Below are 27046 nucleotides of genomic sequence, written 5' to 3'. Positions count from 1 at the left end.
TATAACGAATAGAGCCAAACCTTTGTGAAGAAATATACTGGTTTTGTCTCTAACAGACGCCGGTTCTTCAACAGGTCCCAGGTCAACAAACATGTGTTTATTACTGCACTGACTTTCATGTTGGTATATGTTTAATCAGTTGTACACGTTATAATGATATCGATTGAGAGTTTATATTTTTTATTTTACTTTTAAGATTACTTTACAGGCAATTTTGAAAAAGGTAAAAAAAATCTTGAAATGGTCCCCGACAGTAACCCCTTTTTGCCATAATCCGATGGTAACTAGGAACCTGCCTGGAGTTTCACCAGGTCAGTTTGCACTCTGCTGGTGTTGACCCAAGCTGAACGCATGTTGGCCTCGTGGTTCGTTGCCTTTGGCATACCTAGGGGATGCTACTCTGCACAGCCAATTGTGGCATCAGCATGGCTCAGTATGCATAACGGGTTTTACGTCATAAACGCAAAGAAATATTAAAGTCAATTGTTAAATAAACATTTGACATATTATCATGATTATGAATCTTGTCATCGATGCACGGTGCACAACAACAGTAATTGCAGCTAGCAGCAACATATTCTCTTGCAAAGGCTTGTTTTATCCTCCTTTGGTGGAATCTGCCACCGTGTAAATGAGAGGAACACTTGTTCAAGGGTAGTTTGGTGAACTGAATAGTCCTCGACAGAGAACTGCACCTTGGATTGTTCCATCAGTGTGAAGACCTGGGCGAGACGGACGGCACTGTAAGGGACTTGGAAGTGAACATAGCCCTGATGGTCGTCGAACACGTGGGTGTTGGGATAGGATGATGTGATAAAGTTCACCAGCGGTTCGGTGGGGGCAGGAGCTCTTTCATCTGATACTCCTGGTTGAGATTCAACTGTTTTCATCCTAGCTATCAGTGTGTAGCCCTGGCCGAATTTGGTCTTCAAATGTTGTGGTGTTCCAAGACACACGAATCTTCCATTCACCATGATGGCAATTCTTGTACAAAGAGCGTCACATTCTTCCATGCTGAAAGAACAAGAACCAAGTTGCTTGTAGGTTCTTTGATTTTGATTTTGTGTTAAGGATTGATGGCACTATATAATGAACCTCGAAATCCATCACCAATCTGTAAGAGTTATACTAACCTGTGAGACGTGAGCACGAGGGTCCTGCCGCACTCCCGGACCTTTGACAGGACGTTCCAGAGCTGCCTCCTGGCCTTGGGGTCCATCCCTGTGGACGGCTCATCCAGCATGATGAAGGCCGGGTCTCCAACCAGAGCGATGGCGGTGCTCAGCTTACGCTTGTTACCTCCACTGTGAAAATAACCCCACAATTGGTAGATAAATACTTAATATGAGAAGTGAGAAGTGAAGTCATCAAGCTAGTTGACGCGCATGAATTTGTTGCAAGCCCAACAGTTAACATATTCAATCATTAACGCGAAAACGTTTTAATGATTCCACATTTACCTTATCGCGACAAAAGACATGCCACGTTTGGCATTAGCCCATCGAAATGGCTTTAATTACTGGCTTCAATGTGGCATCATCCAAGTAATTGTCAATAGGAAACATCCTGCATTTTCAAAGAGTGAGACAGTGATATAATGTGTCTTAGTATTCAAACAATAGCGGTAACACAACGAAAAGGTTTCACACATTTTGTTCGTTGGGAGAATCGAACCCAGGTACTTAACATGGCGAGCGAGCTCTTGCCACCAGTAATACTTTTCCGACCCTATTTTCAGTGAAGATAGTGCATAGCATAGCGTAAGATGGTGTTAAATGCTGTGTAACTTAAATGTGTACATTTAGTACATTACATATATTGCCATTTCACATATATCGGCAGTTCACATACATGGAATATGGAAGGAATATTAGATATTTTGAAAAACAAATCTGTTCCCGATAAATATAATTTGTCCTCAGTCTGGCTGTCCTGAAAAAAATATTAAATTGTTCGGCATAACCTTTCACATAAAAAAAATATGCCTGGTTTGAAGCCGTGACAGTGCCACACACAACAATTATATTCACAAATACACACATCGATACATTCTATCAAGTTTAATCAATCTATATAACAAGCCTGGCTTAACAGCATCTGCATTTGATACACAGTTTTAATGTCTTCATTGTTGGTATCGAATAAATGCCAGTTTGGTTGTTCAAGCGGAGATGCTAGTAGTCATTTCAAGACCTTAAATTATTCACAAATTATTCATGACATACAATGCATTAACGGCGACGGGTAACAAAATCCTAATTCAGCATGACAAGTGTTTACACGATTCCCTCAGATCAGAGAGTATACATGTATATAAAATGCAAGTGATTCCGTGGCATTTCATTTGCTAACCAAGCGATTCTTTGTGTATTTAGACAGACAGATAATTTATTAAAGTTTCACCCCAATAAAATACAATAATAATACATATACAACATAAAGCAGGTAGGGCCACTCTATATGGAGAGAGACTGTAACATATAACTCAATATTTATATACATAGATTTCATTAATGTAATGTAATGTAATGTAATGTACTGTAATATACTGTACTAGACTGTACTGTACTAGACTAGACTAGACTAGACTAGACTAGACTAGACTAGACTAGACTAGACTAGACTAGACTACACTACACTAATTGATAAGTGGAGTAAGATTGAACACAGATTTATCATCCAAAACTGCTTTGCAAACCATTGTGACATCACTGGTTACCATGACGTCACAATCAAATGCCATCACTAATGGCTCTGCTACTGAAGCTGTTAGCAGTACTTTTTACACTGAAGACACTGCTAATTACTGTCTACAAATTGAAAAAGTTGGAGGAATGATGTTGGATGATAAAAAAATAGAGGATATTAAATGTGTTTTCTCAAATACCACTTTTATCTCATCGAGTGAAGTGGGGAGAGTCTAATATTTTCACGAGTGGTCAGTTGAAGAGAAGTTATGCACCTGCGGTTGAGACTGAGTACAGTCGGCATCTGACGTAAACAAAGGGGGGTAACTCTTTAATGTTTTGATTTAGGAGAAAGTAGTTCCGGAACCTTTTTTATATCAGTCACTAGTGACTGATAACTTGATCTATCGTCACTGATAAATTCCAGTATTTCATTCATATGTATATAATAAAATCTCACCCTCGTGTCTTTTGACATCAAATATATCAATACTCGTTGATAAAAGTGGCAAAGATCCTCGGCAAGCCTCGGAATTTTTCCACTTTTATCAACTCGTGTTGATATATTTGATATCAAAAGACACGAGGGTGAGATTCTCTATATAATTGGCTAGCGCTTTCAACTCGTACCGCGTACAAATCTCATCAGGGCATAACTGAATAACGGACACGAAGTAGTAACATATAGTTACGTGACGTCAGAACATTTAGAGAACTATTACGTCACAATACCAAGGTGACAATGGACAAATAACTTACGCCTTTACATTTAACTTATGCGTGTATTTATGAATATTTTTTTAATTTGACGTTTACACGACATACGGCTTTTCCGTTGGACGAGAGGTCGGTCACATGACCGCGAAATTGACGTTCATAAGTGTATGAACGACACAATTTGACTTTCATACGTTTTTCACGAGACCGTGTTCTTGAAATGACGTAAACACTGACGGACTACTTCCACATTCCTGGGGAAACCCCTTGAAATTCCCTAGCACGAAAACATACTTAAACATTATTTCTGATCATTTAGAACCTTTAATCTTGGTCTCAGCATTTCACTATATATTGAGACACGTAAGAGAGCTTGACTGCATGACTGTTCACGAATATCCTCACTACGGCCCATCCTAATGAACAAACTAAGAAATGCACATCCAAACTATCGTCAGTATCGACTCGATCAGTGTCTAGGCTGACAGTGACCGTCTCCAGCAATCTACGAATTTACCTTGGTGTCTGTTTGACGCACCTTTAATCACCTTTCAGTAATCGGCCAGTTGATCAATGATGACTAACAAATGTAACCGCCACAGGTTCATTAACAACTTCGGAAATCCTCCCGTCACGTTTATCGTGTCGGCCATTTTGACGTCTTGTACTTGATGTAAATGTATTACGACGCGCTCTCATTGTGGCTGACTTACTGAGGTAGTTCATTGCAGACCTTTCTCACCCGACGTTCATACAGTTTGGCCCTCACTCTATGAAGGTTCATACTCCAATGAACTCACACAGAGTGAAGGTCAATTCTTAAATGAAATGTTGCTCTTTTTGAAACAATGTAGGTCCGTGAATTATCAACAGCCAAAGACAACCCACAAGTCTTAGAAGGATTTTGACAAGTTCTAAATGTGATTCTGTTGTCATCACTCCACAGGTTTCTAGGTGCGGTGACAAAGGTTGCCTTACTTACAGCAATAAAATTGAAGGCTGTTCAGTCCAAATTACAAAGGACACTAAATTTACTGTATAACAAAATATGACTTTTGATACCAGAAATGTTATTTACTTGACTATTTGTAGTGGATGCCATGAAAAGTATATCGGAAAGACAGAACTTCAATTAAAAAGAAGACTGAATCTTCACCGTTCACAAATAAAGCAGCCACACAACCGCACGATTCAACTCAGTGATCATTTAGATAATGTGGAAGCGGTAACCCGCCATATAAGCTAAATTTTGATCACGAACCTAGCGCTAGCCAATTAAAACTGTGTTCAATCTTACTCCACTTATTTAATTATTACTACAATGTGCCTGAGAGTTAGAACTTTACTATGCTTTATTAACGTGTAAATAAGGGGAGACAATCCTTCATGCGGGCGTTAATTGAACTACCACCTACAACCAGATCGTGTTAGTGACATTGATTACATTCGCGTGTATAAATTGTTATTAGCATGTAAACGTATAATTTTCTAATATATATATACCCGAGAGTCTTTTGACGTGTGTTGATATATTTGATATTTGATCGTATATGTTCAATCAGTTGTACACTTTATAATGATATCGATTGAGATTTTATATCATACTATTAAAATGACTTTTCAGGCAATTTTGAAAAAAAGTAAAACAGAATCTTGAAATGGTCCCCGACAGTAACCCCTTTTTGCCATTGTTAACATAATCCGATGGTAACTAGGAACCTGCCTGGAGTTTCACCAGGTCAACCTGCACTCTGCTTCTGTTGGCCAAGCTGAACGCATGTTGGCCTCGTGGTTCGTCGCCTTTGGCATTCCTTAGGGACGCCACTCTGCACAGCCAATTGTGGCATCAGCATGCTCAGTATGCATAACGGGTTTTACGTTCATAAACGCAAAGAAATATTGAAGTCAATTGTTAAATAAACATTTGACATATTATCATGATTATGAATCTTGTCATCGATGCAAGGTGCACAACAACAACAACAACAGTAATTGCAGCTAGCAGCAACATATTCTCTTGCAAAGGCTTGTTTTATCCTCCTTTGGTGGAATCTGCCATCGTGTAAATGAGAGGAACACTTGTTCAAGGGTAGTTTGGTGAACTGAATAGTCCTTGACAGAGAACTGCGCCTTGGATTGTTCCATCAGTGTGAAGACCTGGGCGAGACTGACGGCGTTGTAAGGAACTTGGAAGTGAACATAGCCCTGATGGTCGTCGAACACGTGGGTGTTGGGATAGGATGATGTGATAAAGGTCACCAGCGGTTCTGTTGGGGCAGGAGCTCTTTCATCTGATGCTCCTGGTTGAGATTCAACTGTTTTCATCCTAGCTACCAGTGTGTGGCCCTGGCCGAATTTGGTCTTCAGATTTGCTGTCCCAAGACACACAAATCTCTCATTTAGCATAATGGCAATTCTTGTGCACAGAGCGTCACATGAGATTTTTTGGATCATCCAACATCATTCTTCCAACCTATTCAGTTTGTAGACAGTAATTAGCAGTGTTTCAAGTGTATAAAATACTGCCAACAGCTTCAGTAGCAGAGCCGTATGAGATGTCATTTGATTGTGACGACATGGTAACCAATGACGTCATCTTTCATTCATCAATTTCATTCATTGTCCCGCCCAAGCGATATTTCCTGTGGGAGCCAGTTTTGGATGATAAACGCACGCACGCACGCACGCACGCACGCACGCACGCACGCACACACACACACACACACACACACACATATATCACAAAATGCATTAAACCTGGGTTTACATGACAACATTCTTCTAAAAGTTACAAACGTTCATCAGTGTACATAGGCAAAATTAAAAGTACGTGGCATTCATCTTCAACAACATTATTACAGTTAAAACAGACTCTATCTTCAACAGACTTACTACAGTATCGGCCAAGCTTGATCTTTATTGGGGCTGTTCAACTTCTAAATTTAAAAAGTTCACTCCCATGTGATCGGGGCATAGGGCGCCTAGCAAAGGCATCTTTAGAGTTTTCATGTTTAAAGATACAATACAATCTTACTTATGACCTCGCTTACTCGAAGCTATTTGTGGTTGTGAAATAGCATGTTTCCAGTCCGTTTTAAATCTATCAAATATCCCACGTGGCACTAGTAATTTTTTTCAGGGGGGGATAAAATGCTCTAAACCAAGATCTCTGAGCTTATTACGTATTTTGAAATTTAAATTCCGTTTTCGTCTTGTTGTCCAGTTATTAATCCAATCAAAGATTTTACGGATGATTCGATCTAGGGTTAGATTGCAAAAAACGTTTATAACTTCAAACAACGTTTCCCCAGTGGCGGACTATGGAGAGACCCACGCCATATCACTATTTACAGCCATATTTGGTGTAAATATCCGAAGGCCTTAATAAAATCGCACGGTGCGATTTTGTACTGCACTGATGCATGATGAATCTTCAATCGTGATCAACTCATTCCGGGACATATTGAATAGCGACACGTGCCCCCCTCATGGCCATTTTTGCGACCGGGTTCCGTCTTAGCGCAAACGGGCATACCTAAAACAATTGTCAACTCGTTGCGTAATGGTTCACATATTATTTCCCCATATATTATATATTTTTCAGATGCAATATAAGATGCAAGACATGTAAAATCAAAAAATATTTCTGAGGGATTCTTTGACGAGGAACTTTAAATCATACGCGCATTCTGATTGGTTTGTCGTATTTTCGCACATACGTAACATTCATCGATAGGGGGACGAGTCTTCTTGTAGGTTACGGAAAGGGGCGAGTGGTGACGAATGGATGAATCTTGGGTACCCCAAATGCATGACCCACATTGAATGGCCGTTCATGTTTCCGTTTATTTTAACCAGTGGCAGCATTTGTTCATACCCCCTTCACTATGACATTTAACTACTTCCAGTTTTCATTTATATTCATGTATCTGTCTTATATAATATATCTTCAATACTGGAGGAAATAAAGACAATCCAACTATCTATCAGTAAGCACACCTCCTTTTACGTTTGCACCTCCATAAAAGCAAAACATATTGAAGTCAATTCTTAAATAACAAGTGTGAAAATTCCTCACCTGTACTCCGATGTTGGCTTGTCTGAATATTGCCTGAGCATCATGATATCCAGCAGGTTGTCACAGACGCCTTTGATGCAGCTCTCCGGCACTCCCTTGAGTCTGGCGTACATGGTGAGAGTCTCAAGTCCTGTCATCTGGTCAATCAGAGCATCAAACTGGGGACAGTAGCCCATGTTCTCCTGCACCTGTAGTAAATGACGTGCTACTCAATAATCTATTAATAATGATACATACATGACACTTTTTTTATGGATAAGAACTCCTTTATCCTTTGTGGCAATGGCAATTCTTGTACACAGAGCGTCACATGAGATTTTTTTGACCATCCAACATCATTCTTCCAACCTATTCAGTTTGTAGACAGTAATTAGCAGTGTTTCAAGTGTAAAAAATACTGCCAACAGCTTCAGTAGCAGAGCCGTATGAGATGTCATTTGATTGTGACGACATGGTAACCAATGCCGTCATCTTTCATTCATCAATTTCATTCATTGTCACGCCCAAGCGATATTTCCTGTGGGAGCCAGTTTTGGATGATAAACACGCACTCACGCACTCACGCACGCACGCACGCATGCACGCACACACACACACACATATATATATCACAAAATGCAATAAACCTGGGTTTACATGACAACATTCATCAGTGTACATAGGCACAAAATTAAAAGTACGTGGCATCTGGTCAGTCAGAGCATCAAACTGGGGACAGTAGCCCATGTTCTCCTGCACCTGTGGTGATTAATTTCAGAAATGGTTATGTCAACAGAGGCTTGTTCATATTCAATATGTATTAAACTAACAATATCGTATGCGCAATGTTGGCCTTTCTATCACTTCATTGTTTCTGCAAACTCTTTAGGGGACATAATGCAACGATTACGAAGAGGAATACCCTTTGTGTTAGCAGTACAGATCCTCTTACATACCTTGCATCAGTATTACAGAATAAATGGGTAAGTGAGTGAGTATGGTTTAACGCCGCTTTTAGCAATATTCCAGCAATATCACGGCGGGGGACACCAGAAATGGGCTTCACGCATTGTACCCATGTCGGGAATCGAACCCGGGTCTTTGACGTGACGAGCGAACGCTTTACCCACTAGGCTACCCGACCGCCCCTCAGAATAAATGAAACTAGTTAATATTAAGTTGAGAGTAATGAGGGTGAAGTTTCAGTAGTATCTTTATCACCCTCTTCAGAGTTACGTCCCTTATGTGTTGCAGGACCCTATGGTTGTAGATCGTATTCCATGTTCGCCATGATGATAACCATAGCGATACTCGCCGTAAACGTCTGTGACCTGCATCACTTGCTTGCATTATGCTGACACGCTGTGATATAACTGAAATACTGTTCAAAGTAGCGTGAAACCGAAATCGCCTAAAAACAACTCTTTTCAATATTAAATGTACTATGCAAAGACGTTGACACATACCTTTTGCGTGTGATTCTTGATGTCGTACGACTGCAAGAAAACATTTCCACGTGTCAGCATCACATCGCCAGTTATCATCTTAAAAGTTGTTGTCTTTCCTGCACCGTTTTGACCAAGGAGACCAAAACACTCCTTCTCAGGTATGCCCACACTCAGATGATCAACAGCAACGAAATCTCCGTAACGTTTATATAGCTCTTTTAGGACAAGTGCGTCTGTGTTATCCAGATCTTTGGCGAATGCTTCTATACGTTGTCTTTCAGCTAACACATCTCCATCGACGACAACAGGTTGTGGTACTTCTGTTTCCTGTGGTCTGAAGGCATACCAAATTCGCTGTGGCACCTGGTACTCAATGAACAGTGTCAAAGACATGTACAACACGGCTTGGAACAGCATGAAGAACAAATGGCGACCCACTCCAGGAAAGTCCCAAACCAGGAAATTTTCATTTAATGGGAAACAGTGACGTCCACATGTATCTGCAGCCAAGCAAAACGAGCATTTATTATAGATAGTGAAACCTTGTAAGTTTCAACATCACCCGTAGCAATTAATTTCTGAATCAACGAATATTGGTAAGTGTAATGCCACTTCAATCATAGAACCATGCATAGACGCTTCCAACAAAGACATCGGGAAAACGGGACTTCCGGAATAAATTGGTCCAGACGATCGAAGTATCACTGCATAATAGCCATTCGTCACCACTCGCCCTTTTCCGTAACCTGTCCCGTTTTCCGTTTCGTCCCCCTATCGATGAATGTGATGTGCGAAAATACAACAAACCAATCGGAATGCGCGTATGACTTCGTACCTCGGTCAAAGAATCCCTCAACAATAATTGTTTATTTTGCAAATGTCTTGCATGTAAAACTATATTAAAGATACAGTGATATATCCCGATGTGTTATAAATAACATATGGAATACTGTTATATATGGGGGAAATATACGTGAATCATAACGCAACGAGTTATACCTGTGCCCGCTTGCGCTTTGACGGAACCCAGTCGTGAATTTAGACACGAGAGGAGCACGAGTCGCTATTCGGCTTGTCCCGGAATAACACGAGTTGGTCACGAATGCATAATAGCAGGACGCTTAGTTGAATAAATATTTTATATAGTTTTTAGTTTGTATCAGAGGTCTGATCATGAGTAAAACCAAAGGTATTCAGATAAATGAAAATGTGCTTCGAAATATAGGTCATTAGAGAAGAACATTAACCCTATACGTACTATATTTAGAATGAAATATTGATCATGAGAGATGGCGAATTCAGTACATATCCACGGCGTGCCATATTACTAAAAGGGCAGAAGCTCCCTCATTCCCTTCGACATTCCAAATTCATGCTATTATTTCACCGGATCCACAAATGAAACCACCCGTGAAGATTCTAGTTTGAATAGGTCTTCAGAGACCCAAGATTGCCGTAAATGGCGACTATGTTTTGTGGTAAGAGGGATCGTGTGGTCAGGCTCATCGACTTTGTTGATGCATGTCATCGTATCCCAATTTCGTGGAACGATGCTCATGATGTCAATCACTGTATTGTCTGGTCCAGACTCGATTATTTACAGACCGCCGTCACATAGCTGGGATATTGCTGAGTGCGGCGTTAAGAAACAAAAATAACACAATACCGGGTACAAAAAAATGAAAAAAAAATGAAACCAACCTTTACAGCATGGGTTGCTCGAAGAACTTGCACAACGTAAAGTGTAGTTTAGCTGACGACACTTGTCAAGGTACAAATAATTGCTGTGCATGTTCATGAATGACTTGCCGAAGTTGTAGTGGGGGAAAACAAGCAAAAACACCCAGTCTGTGATCTCAGCCTCTCTTTCCTCTCCAGTTGCGGTCAGCATGAACACAGTCAAGATACTTATCATTCCTTAATGGGAAAAAAGAGTATTTTTGTAATTACAAGATAACCTCTTCCCTAAAAACACACATGCAATTAAGGCTCATAGAATCAAAATCAGATGACAATAGTTTAACCTAAAAGAGGAATATTGATCGTAATGAAATTCGTGTGTACTTCTAAAATCTACATTACTGCACCAGTGATGATATTAAGTGAGTGAGTGAGTTGGGTTTTACACCGCTTTTGGGAATATTGCAGCAATTTCACAGAAATGTGTTTTACACACACTATACACATGTGGTAAATAGAAACGAGGCCTTCCGCATGAAAGGCGAACACTTTAACCACCGGGCTACCGCGCGGATGATACTGATTTGTTCGTTGTTTAACGCCGCAATATTCCAGCTATAAGATGGCGACATGTAAATAATCGAGTCTGGACCAGACAATCCAGTGATTATCATCAGGACCATCGATCCACACAATCGGGATACGATGACATGCATCAGCCAAGTCAGCGAGCCCAACCACTCGATCCCGTTAGTCGCCTCTTACGACAAGCATAGTTGGCCTTTACGCAAGCATGGGTTGCTGAAGACCTATTCTATCCCGTATCTTCACGGGTCCGATGATAATCAGGATGTCCAAGACTTAAATACTGCACCTGAAATGATAGTTAAGATGACGATGACAACCATCATCTTAAACTTAACACTACGAACCTTTTCAAAATCACAAAATAGGGTAAATATCTTTTCTCATCATTTGTCAGTTCAGTACATTTGAAAATACGTTACCTGTGATGATATTCAAGATGATGATGACAACCATCCCGGTTGGAGGGGACTTGAACATATACTGAAGAGCATACATGAAGGGCAGAACTGCCAAACCATACACAAGCAGGATGAGGAACACGATGCCTAATCTCCCATCTTCTGTATATGCTGGCGACTGGAATCCTGCAAACACAATCAGCAGCAACAGGGATGGAATCAGGTAGTTGATGTAGTCCCAGGCCAGGTTGGACAACCAGAAGACAAATGGTCCAACTCCACTGACAGTCTGAAGATGTTTGGCGCCCACCTGCCTCTCCTTGATGAGGAAGTACACGAAGGATGAAGTAAGGAAAGCCATGCCAAACAGGAGACAAAACGCCACAGAAAAGCCGAGGAATAGTATGGAGAATACCGAGTGTCCCTTTGACGTTTTCCCCTGATATGGAAGCGGGCTGTTGATTGTGGTAATGGAATGATCCTCAGATGTAAAATGTTTGAGGATTGCATTCATCATGAAAGACAAAGCCATGGGCTCACTGTGGTATGGTTGTCCATTATAAATGCCAACTGCTTCTTTGCTAGATTTGAACTGTGCTCCAATGATCATTTTCCTGTTGTATCCACCAACACCAAGATCTTTTGCTCTTGACAAGAAAAAGTTGGATACATTATGATACCGCAACAAATCCACTCTCTCAACTTTGTTAACAGTTCCTGTAAACTGTGCACTGTATGAAAAGGCAAATGCTTCTGGTAGCTGTCCGGGACCACCTCCATCTATGTTAGTTACAAATGTTCCTTTGAAGGGTGCCAAGTCAAGAGTCAGTGGGGCCTCAAGAGCCACCTTTCCTGGTTCTACCAGGCTGACAGCCAGAGAAGCAATGGTAAAAGCCACTGGTAACAGAAGCTGGACAATGGTGATTGTTTTGTTTCTCCAAGTGTGAAGAGCCTTCTTTACAAAAAGTCCAGTAAAGCGAGACAGTTCCAAACCTAGACCTGTATTTTTGGTGAAACCCTGATTAAATGCTGGAAATATAAAAGTTTGGTGTGATTCAGGAACATGATGAAATTTTCTCTATTTGTGTCATTGAGAAGTGTTTTGAACACTTCTTAAATCTAAATTGTTTAAATTTGATTTATGTTTTATTCTTTTTTGTTAAAGCATGCAGATTGAAGAAGATACCACAAAACTTGTCCTTCTGACATAACCTCTAAATTTATAAGTCTTCAACATAAATTGTTTTATATGATAAGTTGCACAATACGTAGGTAGGGATAACATGCAAATAACAGGCAGGTATGAACCTAATATATTAGGGGTTTCTCTGTCCTGCAGTTCGTAGCTGCTGTTTCTCCATACACTTGTTCCAGCAGGTGCCAAATTGTCCAAAGATCCAGCTTGTTTGCAATCATGCGCGTCATCGTTCAAATCTTTACCCGCCCTAAACAAAACATAATTAGAACAAATAGTTATATTTAACAAAACTTATTTGTGTAATCTAACTGACCATAATCTTTAATTTACTAGCCGCCGTCATATAGCTGGAATATTGCTGAGTGCAGCGTTAAACAACAAACAAACAAACTTTATCGGTACTAGTTTAAGTTTTTTGTTTAAGTTGGACGCATTAAGGAATGTGTCATATGCCATCTATCGATTAGTAGTGACTGTAATCACATGTACCTTTCTATAGCTTGACTTTTACACTGAAATTGTTAGTGACGCATCTTACTTGAGGAACACTTCCTCCATAGTGGTTGCACTTGCGCCAAAACTGGATATGCCAAGCTTCTCCCTCTGGGTTTCAATCTCCGTGAAGAGAGCAGCAAAGTTGGCTGACTGGTCATCAGGCAGCAGGTAGGAGAGTTCAGCATTGATCTCACTTTCCATGACTGCTGTAGGGACGTGTTGCTGGACAACTGCCGTCACTGATGCCACCTGACAGGTGGGTTCCTTCACCACCACGAGGTGGTAGCCAGCTCCTGAAACGATGAACTTAACGTTAGAGATATCGGCCTTTTACTCAGGCATGGGGAAACATGTACATCATTCAAAAGTGAGAAGAACTTTGACTTAAATATATAACCTGTGCAGCAGTTGCTTCTTAAATACTGACACATTTTCAGATTGTTTTTCCCATTCTGCATTAGCTGTGATGAAAACGTGGACAATGTTGTGCTCAATATATGTATGACTTATTTGGAACAACACATGCCATAGAGTTTCTTCAGAAAGTATGATGTCCCACAGCACTTGACCACCCCTTCTGTCATGATGGCGATGCGGTCACCCAGAACGTCTGCTTCGTCCATGAAGTGAGTGGTCAGCAGCATGGTCCGGCCCTGTCTGTTCCTCTGAAGGATGTCCCATGTCTGTCTCCTGGCTGCAGGATCCATGCCAGAGGTAGGCTCGTCTAGGATAACGATCTGCAATGTATTTTCTGATCAGACCTAGTACTATTTTTATCATAAATCTATCATGGTATAGTGCTAAAGTGTTAAATATAACCATATTTTTCTTTGGACATCACCTTTGTATGAAATGACATATATATTGACTTCATACCTTCGAGCCTCCAATCAAAGCAATGCCTACAGAAAGCTTCCTCTTCTGTCCTCCTGATAGATGCTGAGACTGGGTTAATCTCTTTAGACTCAAGCCAACTTCATTAATTGTGGTGGTAACTTCAGATTCGACACTGCTGCTTGGACAACCTTTTAGCTATGAGAAATATTTCATTCTGAAGCAATTCAATTGGTACATAAGAAAAAAATAGCCAAGACTACATTTTTATAGATCCTAAATGTAAGGATAATTTTGAATCGATGACATAGAACTTATCTTCTTTTCACCACCGTGTCTTCTAAGTGATATGGGAATAAATGTATTTGTGGTATTCTTCAATTTAGAATTTTGTCCAGTATTGTGACAAGAAAACTTAAGGAAGTCAAGGAAACAGGTTAGCCTATTGTTTTCAAATTCAAACCCGTACAGGGATCACTGAGTATCTTTTGTTCAACTAAAATAATGAATGTATTCATACATTATAAATGAAACCACCAATTTCTACACATCAAGTTCAGGATGTAGCTCAATATACAGAAAAGATACTTACTCTCGCAAAGAACTCCAGATGTTCCTGGACAGTCAAACTGTCAAACAGGATGTTGTGTTGAGGACAGAGACCTAGACTCTGCCGGACACTATGGATGTCGTTGTTGATGTCGTAACCGTTCACAATGGCGGTCCCTCCAGATGCAGGGATGAAACCTTGAAAATTCAACCAAAGGCTCTCACTGTTTCTCCGTCTCGTAATGAAACAAAGATGCACCATGTGATTGTGCTTAACATCGAAGGTGAATACCACATGGTAATGGTTTGGGTTGATAAAAAAAACATCCAAAGTGGGAAAGTCCAATGCTATTGTTTGTTAGAGTAAACTAGAGAGTTACTGTTACTGTTGACCAACCAGGATGTTACAATATTGGTCTTCATTAATAATACGAAAGCTATGATCAGTTACTGTAACGCCAGAGAACAACGAGTCTCGACCATCTGCCGAAACTGATTCCACTGGGCGTAAAAGGAAAAATAGTGATGAAGATCATATGAATGGATCACTGAAATATGAATGGATCACTGAAACTCCCTGGCAGTACCCGCCACTCACACGGTTAGCATAAAACGGTAAGTGTTTGTTCGTTGCCTTATAAATACTAAAGGATCTAAGACCAGATGAATAGAATTAAGTTTAAAGATTACTCAATATTGATAGGAAAGAACGATATATATCGATCAATGTTTAACTTATTTTCAAGAAAACTGGAATCTGTTTCGGCGGTTAATCCAGACTGGTTATTCTCTTGCATTGACGTTTTATATATACCCGTAAGAACAGACATGGTTGTAGTTTTTCCTGCACCGTTGTGACCCAGGAGAACAGAGATCTGACCCTCGAACATGTTGAGACTCATCCCATCCACAGCTACCTTCTTCTTAGACCCGGAGCCGAAAACCTTCGAGACAAAAATATCTACTTGTCATCAGTAACCCCAATATATATTGTTCGCTAGACAATATTCCTGGCCTGATTTGTTTTGGTTTTTCGTCTTTTCCTTATACGGAAAAAATGCTCATGTTAAAACAGTGGTCTTTAACCAAAACTTTCAGCTTTTGGTTACGCCCTATTTGACTCCATGAATATGCCAACATGTAAGAAATCAGAAACTCCCGCGTTGCAAAATGCTCGACTTTTACCACTAAGATGACATGCCTGATGCGTATTTTCGACGAAAGTTTGATCGTAATTTTAATATGAAACGAAAACGAAAACATTACTGGCGGACTGACATGCTGATTGTCCCACAGGCATCACTCGCAACTCGCCTACATTAGCTGATGCTTGTCCTAAATATACCTTTTTCAGATTTTGGATAGATATCCCGGTTGTCATGCCACTTGGCTCCACCTCAAAGTGCCTCTCATCACTCTGTTGAACGCGTACATAATCCATTTTTGTCTGTTTAGTGCCACACCAGTAATCCCTCTGTTGAAGAAAGAGTAAAAAAGTAGTTTCACTGAACAGTATGATGTCATTGAAAATTATAAATGAAAACGATTCCCGGAATATACGTTACAAAATTTTATTCATATCCGCAGGCGCCATCATGTGCTGACACTTGTGAATTCACAAAGAACTATCTCACACGTTGCTTTGAAACATCTTATTTGAATGTCATATTTTGATTGGCTCAGACCTAAATTTCTTATATTCCCCGTTCGAACTGCCGAAAAGTTGTATCTCGAATTGATGATGTAAGGCTCTATTCTCCAAATATTTACCAATGAAATAGAATAAGTCTAACTTCGTTTTCTGTCTTCCACATCAGGGGGAGGGAAGAAGGGTGTGGGAGGGGGAGATGTTTTATTATAATTAGATATGCCAAACCAAATATATTCTTCTATTAAAACTATGAGCCTTAGTATCTTGCAACAATGTATTTTTGTGACTGACAATATCTTTCTTTCTAGTCTAAAGCATAAATTATCTTTTTCAGGGTTTTTCTGAGACAATTTATTTATTTATTTATTGATTAATTAATTAATTAATTAATTAAGTAATTAATTTGTTTATTTATTTATTTGTTTAATTATATCAAGAAACGTGTTACATGAACACTGTGTGACAGTTTACCGATTTAGAAGAAGGAATGTAGCTATGTGTGCACAAGAGATGAATCATATATTTTGGAAAGTAAAAATGAATAAACAATTACATGTACGTATGTAACATGAATAAGGACGACCTGACACAGACATGAACTAGATGTACACTCACAGTGAAAGGGAAATAGAATGGTTTCGGTACACCAAACTCCCCTGGCCAGACATTGTCCAAATACCAGGTGATGAGGAGGTGGATTGCCGTGTCGCCTAGCAACATCAACATGGAGTCCAGCAGGGAGAAGTTGTCATCAATAGTAGCAGGCTCGTGAAAATTAGACCACTGCACGCCAGAACCTATAAGATGTGACAAGATAACATCAACAGGGCCTCTCCCATTCTCATATTTCAATAAATAGTGGAAATTCAATAAATAAGCGTGACAAACATAAGAAATACCTGCGAAACGCAGAGTTTGTTCTACGAATCGAACTATATCATGAGCATGTGTTTATTAATCACTATTAAACAGTAATGATACCGGGTTTGGGTGAAAAAGGGGTCATCTGTCACAAACACATACAGAGTGAAGTACAGTGTTCCCCTGTACAAACACAAATTCCTTTATTAATACATATTTGCGGATGTTTAACTCTAAATAGGTATATTATAGCAATAGATTGATACTGTAACTTGAGTAAAACGATATATATATAGTACCAGCTCCTTCATAGAGTGATATGACATTGGCACCAAATGCCATTCCCACATTAAACAAGAGACAGGAAGCTAGTTTTGCTGATCTTGGCATTCTGTGGTACAAGATCTGCAGGTAGAAGTACGGGCAGTAGGATATGAAGAACACGATCCCGCTGACTGCTGCTCCGACGTTTGCTGAAATATAAAGAAAGTGATTGAGTGAGCTGGGTTTAACGCCGCTTTAACATTATTCCAGTTATATCGCGGCGTGTCAGCTTAATGTGGGAGGAAAGCCCGAAGTGATGCTGTCCTCAGACGTTTACCACTTCGGTGAAACCCACGAGTACGGGTATGGTGCTGACAAACCTAGAAACATAATCATAGGTTTCTGCACAGCGAATTGCGGTGCCTTGGACGACTGGGCCACCCCTGCCCCCTTGAAATAAAAAGAAAGTACTGGACATAGTGCTTGCCACTTTTTTAAACGTGTTCTTTTGAAGCGTAATGTTGCAATTGTTGGTAAATCAAATATTTCAAATTTATTTGAAGTCAAGTTATGTTTTATTCTAATAAACGTCAAATGGGTTGTGTATTGCAAAGATAACACACTTTTCGTCGTTGTCTTAGTTAGTAAGCCAGATGACTAAATTGACGTTAAAGTACTCATACTCCTCAAGTAGGAACCTTGCAACTATTGACCTGGGACATTGTTTCCTGTGGCGATGTAAGTGACGGGTTATGGTGGTAGAGTAGGACATGATTACTCTTTTCACACGCACCTGGTGCCATTACCAGTTTTGTGCGATTCATTCATATAATCTTCACCACGTTTTAGCGTTTTCAGTTGATAACCGAGACTGATTATGAATATTCTCAGATTTGGGGGATATATATTTACAATATCCATATATATAACGACTAGGATTATGATTCCAGGTCGGCTATTGTTCTCATTATTTCTTGCCGCGGACATTTTTTGTAAGGATTATCATTGCTTGAATTTTGTCATCTGCAACATGAATGCCCTAAAATTTTGGACACTCGGTATCAATGCCCGGGATAACTAATCCTAAGGTTGCTAATTCCTGGAAGTGGCATATTTTGTATAATAAACAATATTTATTCATACCGGGTAATCACAAATGCAAATTTTGATCATTTGACAGTAATACGATGTAGGAGTTAACATGTTTTAACACTTACTGCATGATTAGTGATCTAAACCTTAAATAAATGGCATTTAATGACCATATAACAGGGATTCCAACACTTTTATATATAAAGTATAAAGCATGTTTCGACACTATTTGTCGTTCACAATCGTACTTTGTGTGGCTCCTATACTGTCTGTAATTATGTCAGGAACATGTATCAGCTGCTGTTATACGAAGACGATATGTTTACTTGAATGATTGATAGGTGAGGTGAGGTGAAATTGGGTTTAACGTCGCGTCCAAGATTATTGCGCTTATATAGCGACGTGCATGCACGTGTGTGTGTGGCTGCTTGTACTAGTCCAGACTAATGCCGATTTATAGTGCTAGCACACCGAGATATCATGCCGCAGTTTAACATGGATACCCCACTCAGACACAGTATGCTGACTCCGGGCCGACCAGTCTTTGTCTGAGCCCTTTAATGCCGAGCGCCAGACAGGGTAACAACAAGTACCATCTTTTAACGTCTTTTGGTATGACGCGGCCGGGGATCGAACCCCGGACCTTCCGCTCTATGGATTGGAGAATGATTGCTAGCCGGGTTCGGGTAATGTGCCATGACGTGGCTACAACCTGTAATTATTGTCACATATTTACCCCTTTGAGTGAAGACGCTGATCATGAAGCAGTAGGAGATGATGGAGACGCCGTAACAGAGGAGGAATACGAAGAACAGGGAGGGATCTGATTTGGCCAGGACAGCTCCATTTCCACTTGCATCAATTCCACACAGCATAGTGTACAGCGCCATGATTACCAACACATATATAAAGCTGGTCAGAAACCAAGACGTCCAGTGGGCTGCAGCACTCAGACCCATCAGCTTCATGGACTCCTGCGGAGTAAGAAATGGATCAAGTCTTAACTTACAAATAGGCGGTTGGCCAGTCTAATGGTTGAAGACCCATCAGCTTCTTATATTCCTGGGTAGACATATATGGATACTATGAATGTTCGAATTATGATAAACGCGTGAAAGATCATCAAACTAGTGCCAGTGACTTTACAGTCCATCTCTCAACAAGTTGGACAGGACTAGACATGACAGGCTCTCGATCCGCTGACTTTGAAATCGCGCACTACCTTGTCAGTGTTAAAGGTATCTTTTTGAAGCGTTCGAGTCTGAAACGCTTTTGTCACATGTCCTGGTTTTGATTGTTTACAAACCATATCAGACCATGAACTCAGGTTTGTCGTGATGGAAAAATACCGGAACCTACGTGATTAAGCATCTCTTATGATTAAATGGCGACGACACCATCGAACCAATCACGATGATAAATGGGAAATGTCATTTTTCTATTGATTCCCTTAAATCAGAGACATTGTGTCACTGCAGCATTTAAGCTATTGCGACGGTAACCATCATTCTAAAAGCTTTCTCGTTTTAATCGTGGATATCGCTCTAAAAAAGAGACAGGAACTAACTTTCAGTTTTCTTTCCTTCTCGTAAACAACCCCCTTCGTTGTCTGGATGGCCATCAGCATGAAACTCAGCATCAGTAACACCGGAAACATGTACTGCAGCAGCACGTTTATGGCGTCAATGATGTAGGGCGGGTATGGCATTCGCAGCATTTGAATCTTCAGTTCATTGACTATATCAGTTGCGTTTGGACTGAAATATGTGATGACGGCCTCATATACAAGGCGTTGAAGTATCAAAAACTTCTCATAGGCTGAAAACAGAGGTTGAAGTATGACAGTTTGCACGTGTGCAACAGGAAATCGTCGAATGTTACAAGAGTGTGTAATTCTAAGTGAGTGGGTGGTGCAACAGTAAGTCGTCAGATGGTTACACGAGTGTGTAATTCTAGATGAGTGTGTGGTGCAACAGTCTGTCGTCAGATGGTTACACGAGTGTGTAATTCTAAGTGAATGTGTGGTGCAACAGTAAATCGTCAGATGCTACATGAGTGTGTAATTCTAGGTGAGTGTGTGGTGCAACAATCTGTCGGCAGATGGTTACACGAGTGTGTAATTCTAGGTGAGTGTTTGGTGCAACAGTCTGTCGTCAGATGGTTACACGAGTGTGTAATTCTAGGTGAGTGTGTGGTGCAACAGTCTGTCGTCAGATGGTTACACGAGTGTGTAATTCTAGGTGAGTGTGTGGTGCAACAGTCTGTCGTCAGATGGTTAAACGAGTGTGTAATTCTAGGTGAGTGTGTGGTGCAACAGGAAGTGGTCAGATGGTTACACGAGTGTGTAATTCTAGGTGAGTGTTTGGTGCAACAGTCTGTCGTCAGATGGTTACACGAGTGTGTAATTCTAGGTGAGTGTGTGGTGCAACAGTCTGTTGTCAGATGGTTTCACGAGTGTGTAATTCTAGGTGAGTGTGTGGTGCAACAGTCTGTCGTCAGATGTTTCACGAGTGTGTAATTCTAGGTGAGTGTGTGGTGCAACAGTAAATCGTCAGATGTTACAAGAGCGTGTAATTCTAGGTGAGTTTGTGGTGCAACAGCAAATCGTCAGATGGTTTCACGAGTGTGTAATTCTAGGTGAGTGTGTGGTGCAACAGTCTGTCGTCAGATGCTACATGAGTGTGTAATTCTAGGTGAGTGTGTGGTGCAACAGTCTGTCGGCAGATGGTTACACGAGTGTGTAATTCTAGGTGAGTTTGTGGTGCAACAGCAAATCGTCAGATGGTTTCACGAGTGTGTAATTCTAGGTGAGTGTGTGGTGCAACAGTCTGTCGTCAGATGCTACATGAGTGTGTAATTCTAGGTGAGTGTGTGGTGCAACAGTCTGTCGTCAGATGGTTACACGAGTGTGTAATTCTAGGTGAGTGTGTGGTGCAACAGTCTGTCGTCAGATGGTTACACGAGTGTGTAATTCTAGGTGAGTGTGTGGTGCAACAGCAAATCGTCAGATGGTTTCACGAGTGTGTAATTCTAGGTGAGTGTGTGGTGCAACAGTAAGTCGTCAGATGGTTACACGAGTGTGTAATTCTAGGTGAGTGTGTGGTGCAACAGGAAGTGGTCAAATTGTTACACGAGTGTGTAATTCTAGGTGAGTGTGTGGTGCAACAGCAAATCGTCAGATGGTTACAAGAGTGTGTAATTCTAGGTGAGTGTGTGGTGCAACAGTAAGTCGTCAGATGGTTACACGAGTGTGTAATTCTAGGTGAGTGTGTGGTGTAACAGGAAGTGGTCAGATGGTTACATGAGTGTGTAATTCTAGGTGAGTGTGTGGTGCAACAGTAAATCGTCAGATGTTACACGAGTGTGTAATTCTAGGTGAGTGGGTGGTGCAACAGTAAGTCGTCAGATGGTTACACGAGTGTGTAATTCTAGATGAGTGTGTGGTGCAACAGTCTGTCGTCAGATGGTTACACGAGTGTGTAATTCTAAGTGAATGTGTGGTGCAACAGTAAATCGTCAGATGCTACATGAGTGTGTAATTCTAGGTGAGTGTGTGGTGCAACAATCTGTCGGCAGATGGTTACACGAGTGTGTAATTCTAGGTGAGTGTTTGGTGCAACAGTCTGTCGTCAGATGGTTACACGAGTGTGTAATTCTAGGTGAGTGTGTGGTGCAACAGTCTGTCGTCAGATGGTTACACGAGTGTGTAATTCTAGGTGAGTGTGTGGTGCAACAGTCTGTCGTCAGATGGTTAAACGAGTGTGTAATTCTAGGTGAGTGTGTGGTGCAACAGGAAGTGGTCAGATGGTTACACGAGTGTGTAATTCTAGGTGAGTGTTTGGTGCAACAGTCTGTCGTCAGATGGTTACACGAGTGTGTAATTCTAGGTGAGTGTGTGGTGCAACAGTCTGTCGTCAGATGGTTTCACGAGTGTGTAATTCTAGGTGAGTGTGTGGTGCAACAGTCTGTCGTCAGATGTTTCACGAGTGTGTAATTCTAGGTGAGTGTGTGGTGCAACAGTAAATCGTCAGATGTTACAAGAGCGTGTAATTCTAGGTGAGTTTGTGGTGCAACAGCAAATCGTCAGATGGTTTCACGAGTGTGTAATTCTAGGTGAGTGTGTGGTGCAACAGTCTGTCGTCAGATGCTACATGAGTGTGTAATTCTAGGTGAGTGTGTGGTGCAACAGTCTGTCGGCAGATGGTTACACGAGTGTGTAATTCTAGGTGAGTTTGTGGTGCAACAGCAAATCGTCAGATGGTTTCACGAGTGTGTAATTCTAGGTGAGTGTGTGGTGCAACAGTCTGTCGTCAGATGCTACATGAGTGTGTAATTCTAGGTGAGTGTGTGGTGCAACAGTCTGTCGTCAGATGGTTACACGAGTGTGTAATTCTAGGTGAGTGTGTGGTGCAACAGTCTGTCGTCAGATGGTTACACGAGTGTGTAATTCTAGGTGAGTGTGTGGTGCAACAGCAAATCGTCAGATGGTTTCACGAGTGTGTAATTCTAGGTGAGTGTGTGGTGCAACAGTAAGTCGTCAGATGGTTACACGAGTGTGTAATTCTAGGTGAGTGTGTGGTGCAACAGGAAGTGGTCAAATTGTTACACGAGTGTGTAATTCTAGGTGAGTGTGTGGTGCAACAGCAAATCGTCAGATGGTTACAAGAGTGTGTAATTCTAGGTGAGTGTGTGGTGCAACAGTAAGTCGTCAGATGGTTACACGAGTGTGTAATTCTAGGTGAGTGTGTGGTGTAACAGGAAGTGGTCAGATGGTTACATGAGTGTGTAATTCTAGGTGAGTGTGTGGTGCAACAGTAAATCGTCAGATGTTACACGAGTGTGTAATTCTAGGTGAGTGGGTGGTGCAACAGTAAATCGTTAGATGGTTAAACGAGTGTGTAATTCTAGGTGAGTGTGTGGTGCAACAGTCTGTCGTCAGATGGTGACATGAGTGTGTAATTCTAGGTGAGTGTGTGGTCGCAAGCTCCGACGTTCATACAGTTTGGCCCTCACTCTATGAAGGTTCATGCTCCAATGAACTCACACACAGTGAAGGTCAATTCTTAAATATACTCCTGATGGGTTGTATATCGGGTTATATACTGCTGATGGGCTGTATATCGGGTTATATACTGCTGATGGGCTGTATATCGGGTTATATACTGCTGATAGGCCGTATATCGGGTTATATACTGCTGATGGGCTGCATATCGGGTTATATACTGCTGATGGGCTGTATATCGGGTTATATACTCCTGATGTGTTGTATATCGGGTTATATACTGCTGCTGGGCTGTATATCGGGTTATATACTTCTGATGGGCTGTATGTCGGGTTATTTACTGCTGCTGGGCTATGTATCGGGTTATATACTGCTGATGGGCTGTATATCGGGTTATATACTGCTGATAGACTGTATATCGGGTTATATACTGCTGATAGACTGTATATCGGGTTATATACTGCTGATGGGCTGTATATCGGGTTGTATACAGCTGTTTGGCTATATATCGGGTTAAATACTGCTGCTGGGCTGTATATCGGGTTATATACTTCTGATGGGCTATATATCGGGTTATTTGCTGCATGCTGTGTTCATGGTGTACACGTCATGAACCTCAAATTTAACTGAATCAGATTGTATCTGTGTATGTCATGACAAGTTGTGTCATGCTCTGCCATGTTGCGTCAGTGAGTTCTGAGATGTTTAGATACTACTGTTAAGTGACATGCAACAATACAACATTCAGTATACATAACGTCAAAATTGACGACTTTTGAACCTGGTTGGCGCTTTAAGGGTGAATTAAGGCTCAAATTCATAAATATTTTTACACTATCAATACTTATTTTTACTCACAATTTGTACTTTGCGTGAATGAATGAATGAATGAATGAATGAATGAATGAATGAATGAACGAATGAATCTACTCACACGGATCGTAGCTGTTTCGTGATGTGCCAGTATTGACAAAGGGAGAGGTCTCCGTTGTGTGCCATTCTGAATTACGTTGAACTGTGGGACGTATTGCACATCGCAGCTTGATGGGTAGGACCGTGTCTGTCATTGCCACGTTCTCAAACTCAACAGCAAAGGGAATGTGCTCAGAGTTGAAGCTGAAGTATTCCAACATGTCCTTTCGAGAGGAAAATCCTTTGAAGGAAGCTGTACAAAGATGAATGGCAAAACGTTCATATCATTGGCAGTCTCTAAAGCAGTATTGAAAGGGGTACCGACGTACTAAATCAGTCAGACTCAATCAGATACAACAATATAATTATGAAAGTAGGTATTCGTTAAGGTGTTTATGTATGTCGACGTTTTCCTAACTTTACATGAGAAATGAGAAGTGGGGCTGGGATTTTATCGAAAAAAAAAAATTGTCACCAAAAACTATTGAAAACAATAATTATGCTTCAGACTGTGTAAAAAAATAAGAAATTGCCAGCCACAAAAATAACATTATTGCATGGTGTTTTTCCTGAAAGAATTCAGGCTAATAGCTTTAAATAAGCATGTCCTTTGGGACATGTTGTTTTAAAAATTATTCAAATGAAAAATCAATGTTTATTCAAATGAAAATCTTATTAAAATCATATCTTATTGCACGCTACCGCTACACATAGCTCTAATGACATCCCACTTCAGGCCACGCGAGAACAACCTTTTGTCCAACCAAATAGAGCTTACGCTAACAGTATCGCGAAAGTGAAAGTAGGAATTTTTCTGAGAATGTCAACACAAGGCACTCCGAACAACAGTACTGTACGACTGTACGGGCTGTACAACCTATTCCGTCAAAATCTCTCGCTTCAGTGGGATACACATTTGAAACTATAGCCCCTGTAACTACTGCCATTCCATAGCCCCTGCAATTACTGCCATTCCATAGCCCCTTCGACTAACATCTAGTCTCTGAAATGAATATATCGTACAGAAACAAACAGTTGTTCAGTTATCTTAATGAAAATATAATACTGCAGTGATGTAGACTTGCCCAACATTATAGACTTGCATGGGCTGTATTTGACATATATTTGTAGTAGGGTCTGCAAGACAGACTAATAGCCCCTGTAATTACTGCCATTCCATAGCCCCTTTAATTACTGCCATTCCATAGCCCCTTTAATTACTGCCATTCCACAGCCCCTGTAATTACTGCCATTCCATAGTCCCTGTAATTACTGCCATTCCATAGCCCCTGTAATTACTGCCATTCCATAGCCCCTGTAATTACTGCAATTCCATAGCCCCTGTAATTACTGCCATTCCATAGCCCCTTTAATTACTGCCATTCCATAGCCCCTGTAATTACTGCCATTCCATAGCCCCTGTAATTACTGCCATTCCATAGCCCCTTTAATTACTGCCATTCCATAGCCCCTTTAATTACTGCCATTCCATAGCCCCTGTAATTACTGCCATTCCATAGCCCCTGTAATTACTGCCATTCCATAGCCCCTTTAATTACTCCCATTCCATAGCCCCTTTAATTACTGCCATTCCATAGCCACTGTAATTCCTGCCATTCCATAGGTAGCCCTTGTCATTACTGCCATACAATCTCATCCATCTATAAGCATTCCAGAATAGTTGTGTGTTCAGTTTTAAAACATTAGATATTTATTCAAATGAACACATGAAATATACTGCACTGAAAACATAAGATTATGGGCCTACTCACGTGGACGAGCAAAACGAGAGCGTGGGTTTGAGGACAGGCTGCTCATTGTGTCATTCACACCAGAAATTAATCCACTGATGAGTGTACTGTTGGGTGTATACAACACCACCTTTGCATCATTACGTGAATACCAACTGAGAACTCGGCCCAGATTGTCATGGTGATATACACTAGCGGAAACATTTATAACAGGCAAAATGAATCTTAGACCAAAAATGATTAATCCCAACAAAAGAGGTCCAATGATCTCAAAAACGGTCACACAGATCTTCCTTCGTTGTAGAAGGGAATTCTTCCACAACAGCAGTCTCAGTTGGAAACAGAAAGCCATGTTGTTTTGCCTGCTGCTTCCTGGTGTCGAAGTTAAAATGTCATGTCATTCATTGAGTAAGGAGAGATGCTATGTATGGCGCCATATTTTCATACAACGGGCAGCTGCCGTTGAATGGCCACGGTAACGATGTTTGGAAAGCCGGAACTGGTGGAAGGAAGTTTTCACAGCGATGGGTGTACGTTGGCTCTTGCCTCCATGCAACACACCCGCTCACGTACAGTGTTACATTTCATACAGGACAAATGGTATGATCCATATCCTTGGAACGCAGGGGATGCCGGCACTACAATTCACGTCGTTCTCGGTTGTCTCCCGTTGCACAATCTGCAAATTAATTGCGGCCTTTGTGAGAGCGGTTGCATGACTGGATACCTGTCGAGATCGATCGATCGAGAGAAAGAAAGATGGGATAGAGATGTGTGTGTGTTACTTCTATAAATAATGATTGTGCAGGTTAAATGTACATTGCAAATTACATACACTTATATATTACATATGTGCATGTGT

At 40.8% G+C, this 27046-nt stretch overlaps 1 protein-coding gene across 1 annotated transcript; it reads right to left on the bottom strand.

The window, feature by feature from the left end:
• Positions 1-117: 117 nt before the first annotated feature.
• LOC139444830 (phospholipid-transporting ATPase ABCA3-like) lies at positions 118-26782 on the bottom strand. Its single transcript, XM_071225809.1, has 19 exons — positions 26206-26782; positions 24456-24686; positions 20087-20337; positions 19256-19493; positions 17463-17636; positions 16918-17099; positions 15997-16125; positions 15466-15595; positions 14695-14849; positions 14145-14300; positions 13795-14005; positions 13312-13561; positions 12884-13020; positions 11597-12604; positions 10611-10826; positions 8928-9409; positions 7483-7670; positions 1134-1304; positions 118-1014 (listed from the first exon to the last, which is right to left on the bottom strand). Exons 1-19 carry the CDS (start codon positions 26534-26536, stop codon positions 564-566), a joined length of 5091 nt encoding a protein of 1696 aa, XP_071081910.1. The 5' UTR covers positions 26537-26782; the 3' UTR covers positions 118-563.
• Positions 26783-27046: the final 264 nt, after the last annotated feature.

The sequence above is a fragment of the Haliotis cracherodii genome, unplaced genomic scaffold (genome assembly GCF_022045235.1).
Source record: "Haliotis cracherodii isolate W230 unplaced genomic scaffold, xgHalCrac1.p SCAF_6, whole genome shotgun sequence".
Classification (NCBI taxonomy): Eukaryota; Metazoa; Mollusca; class Gastropoda; order Lepetellida; family Haliotidae; genus Haliotis; species Haliotis cracherodii.
This window is presented reverse-complemented; position numbering and strand designations above follow the sequence as displayed.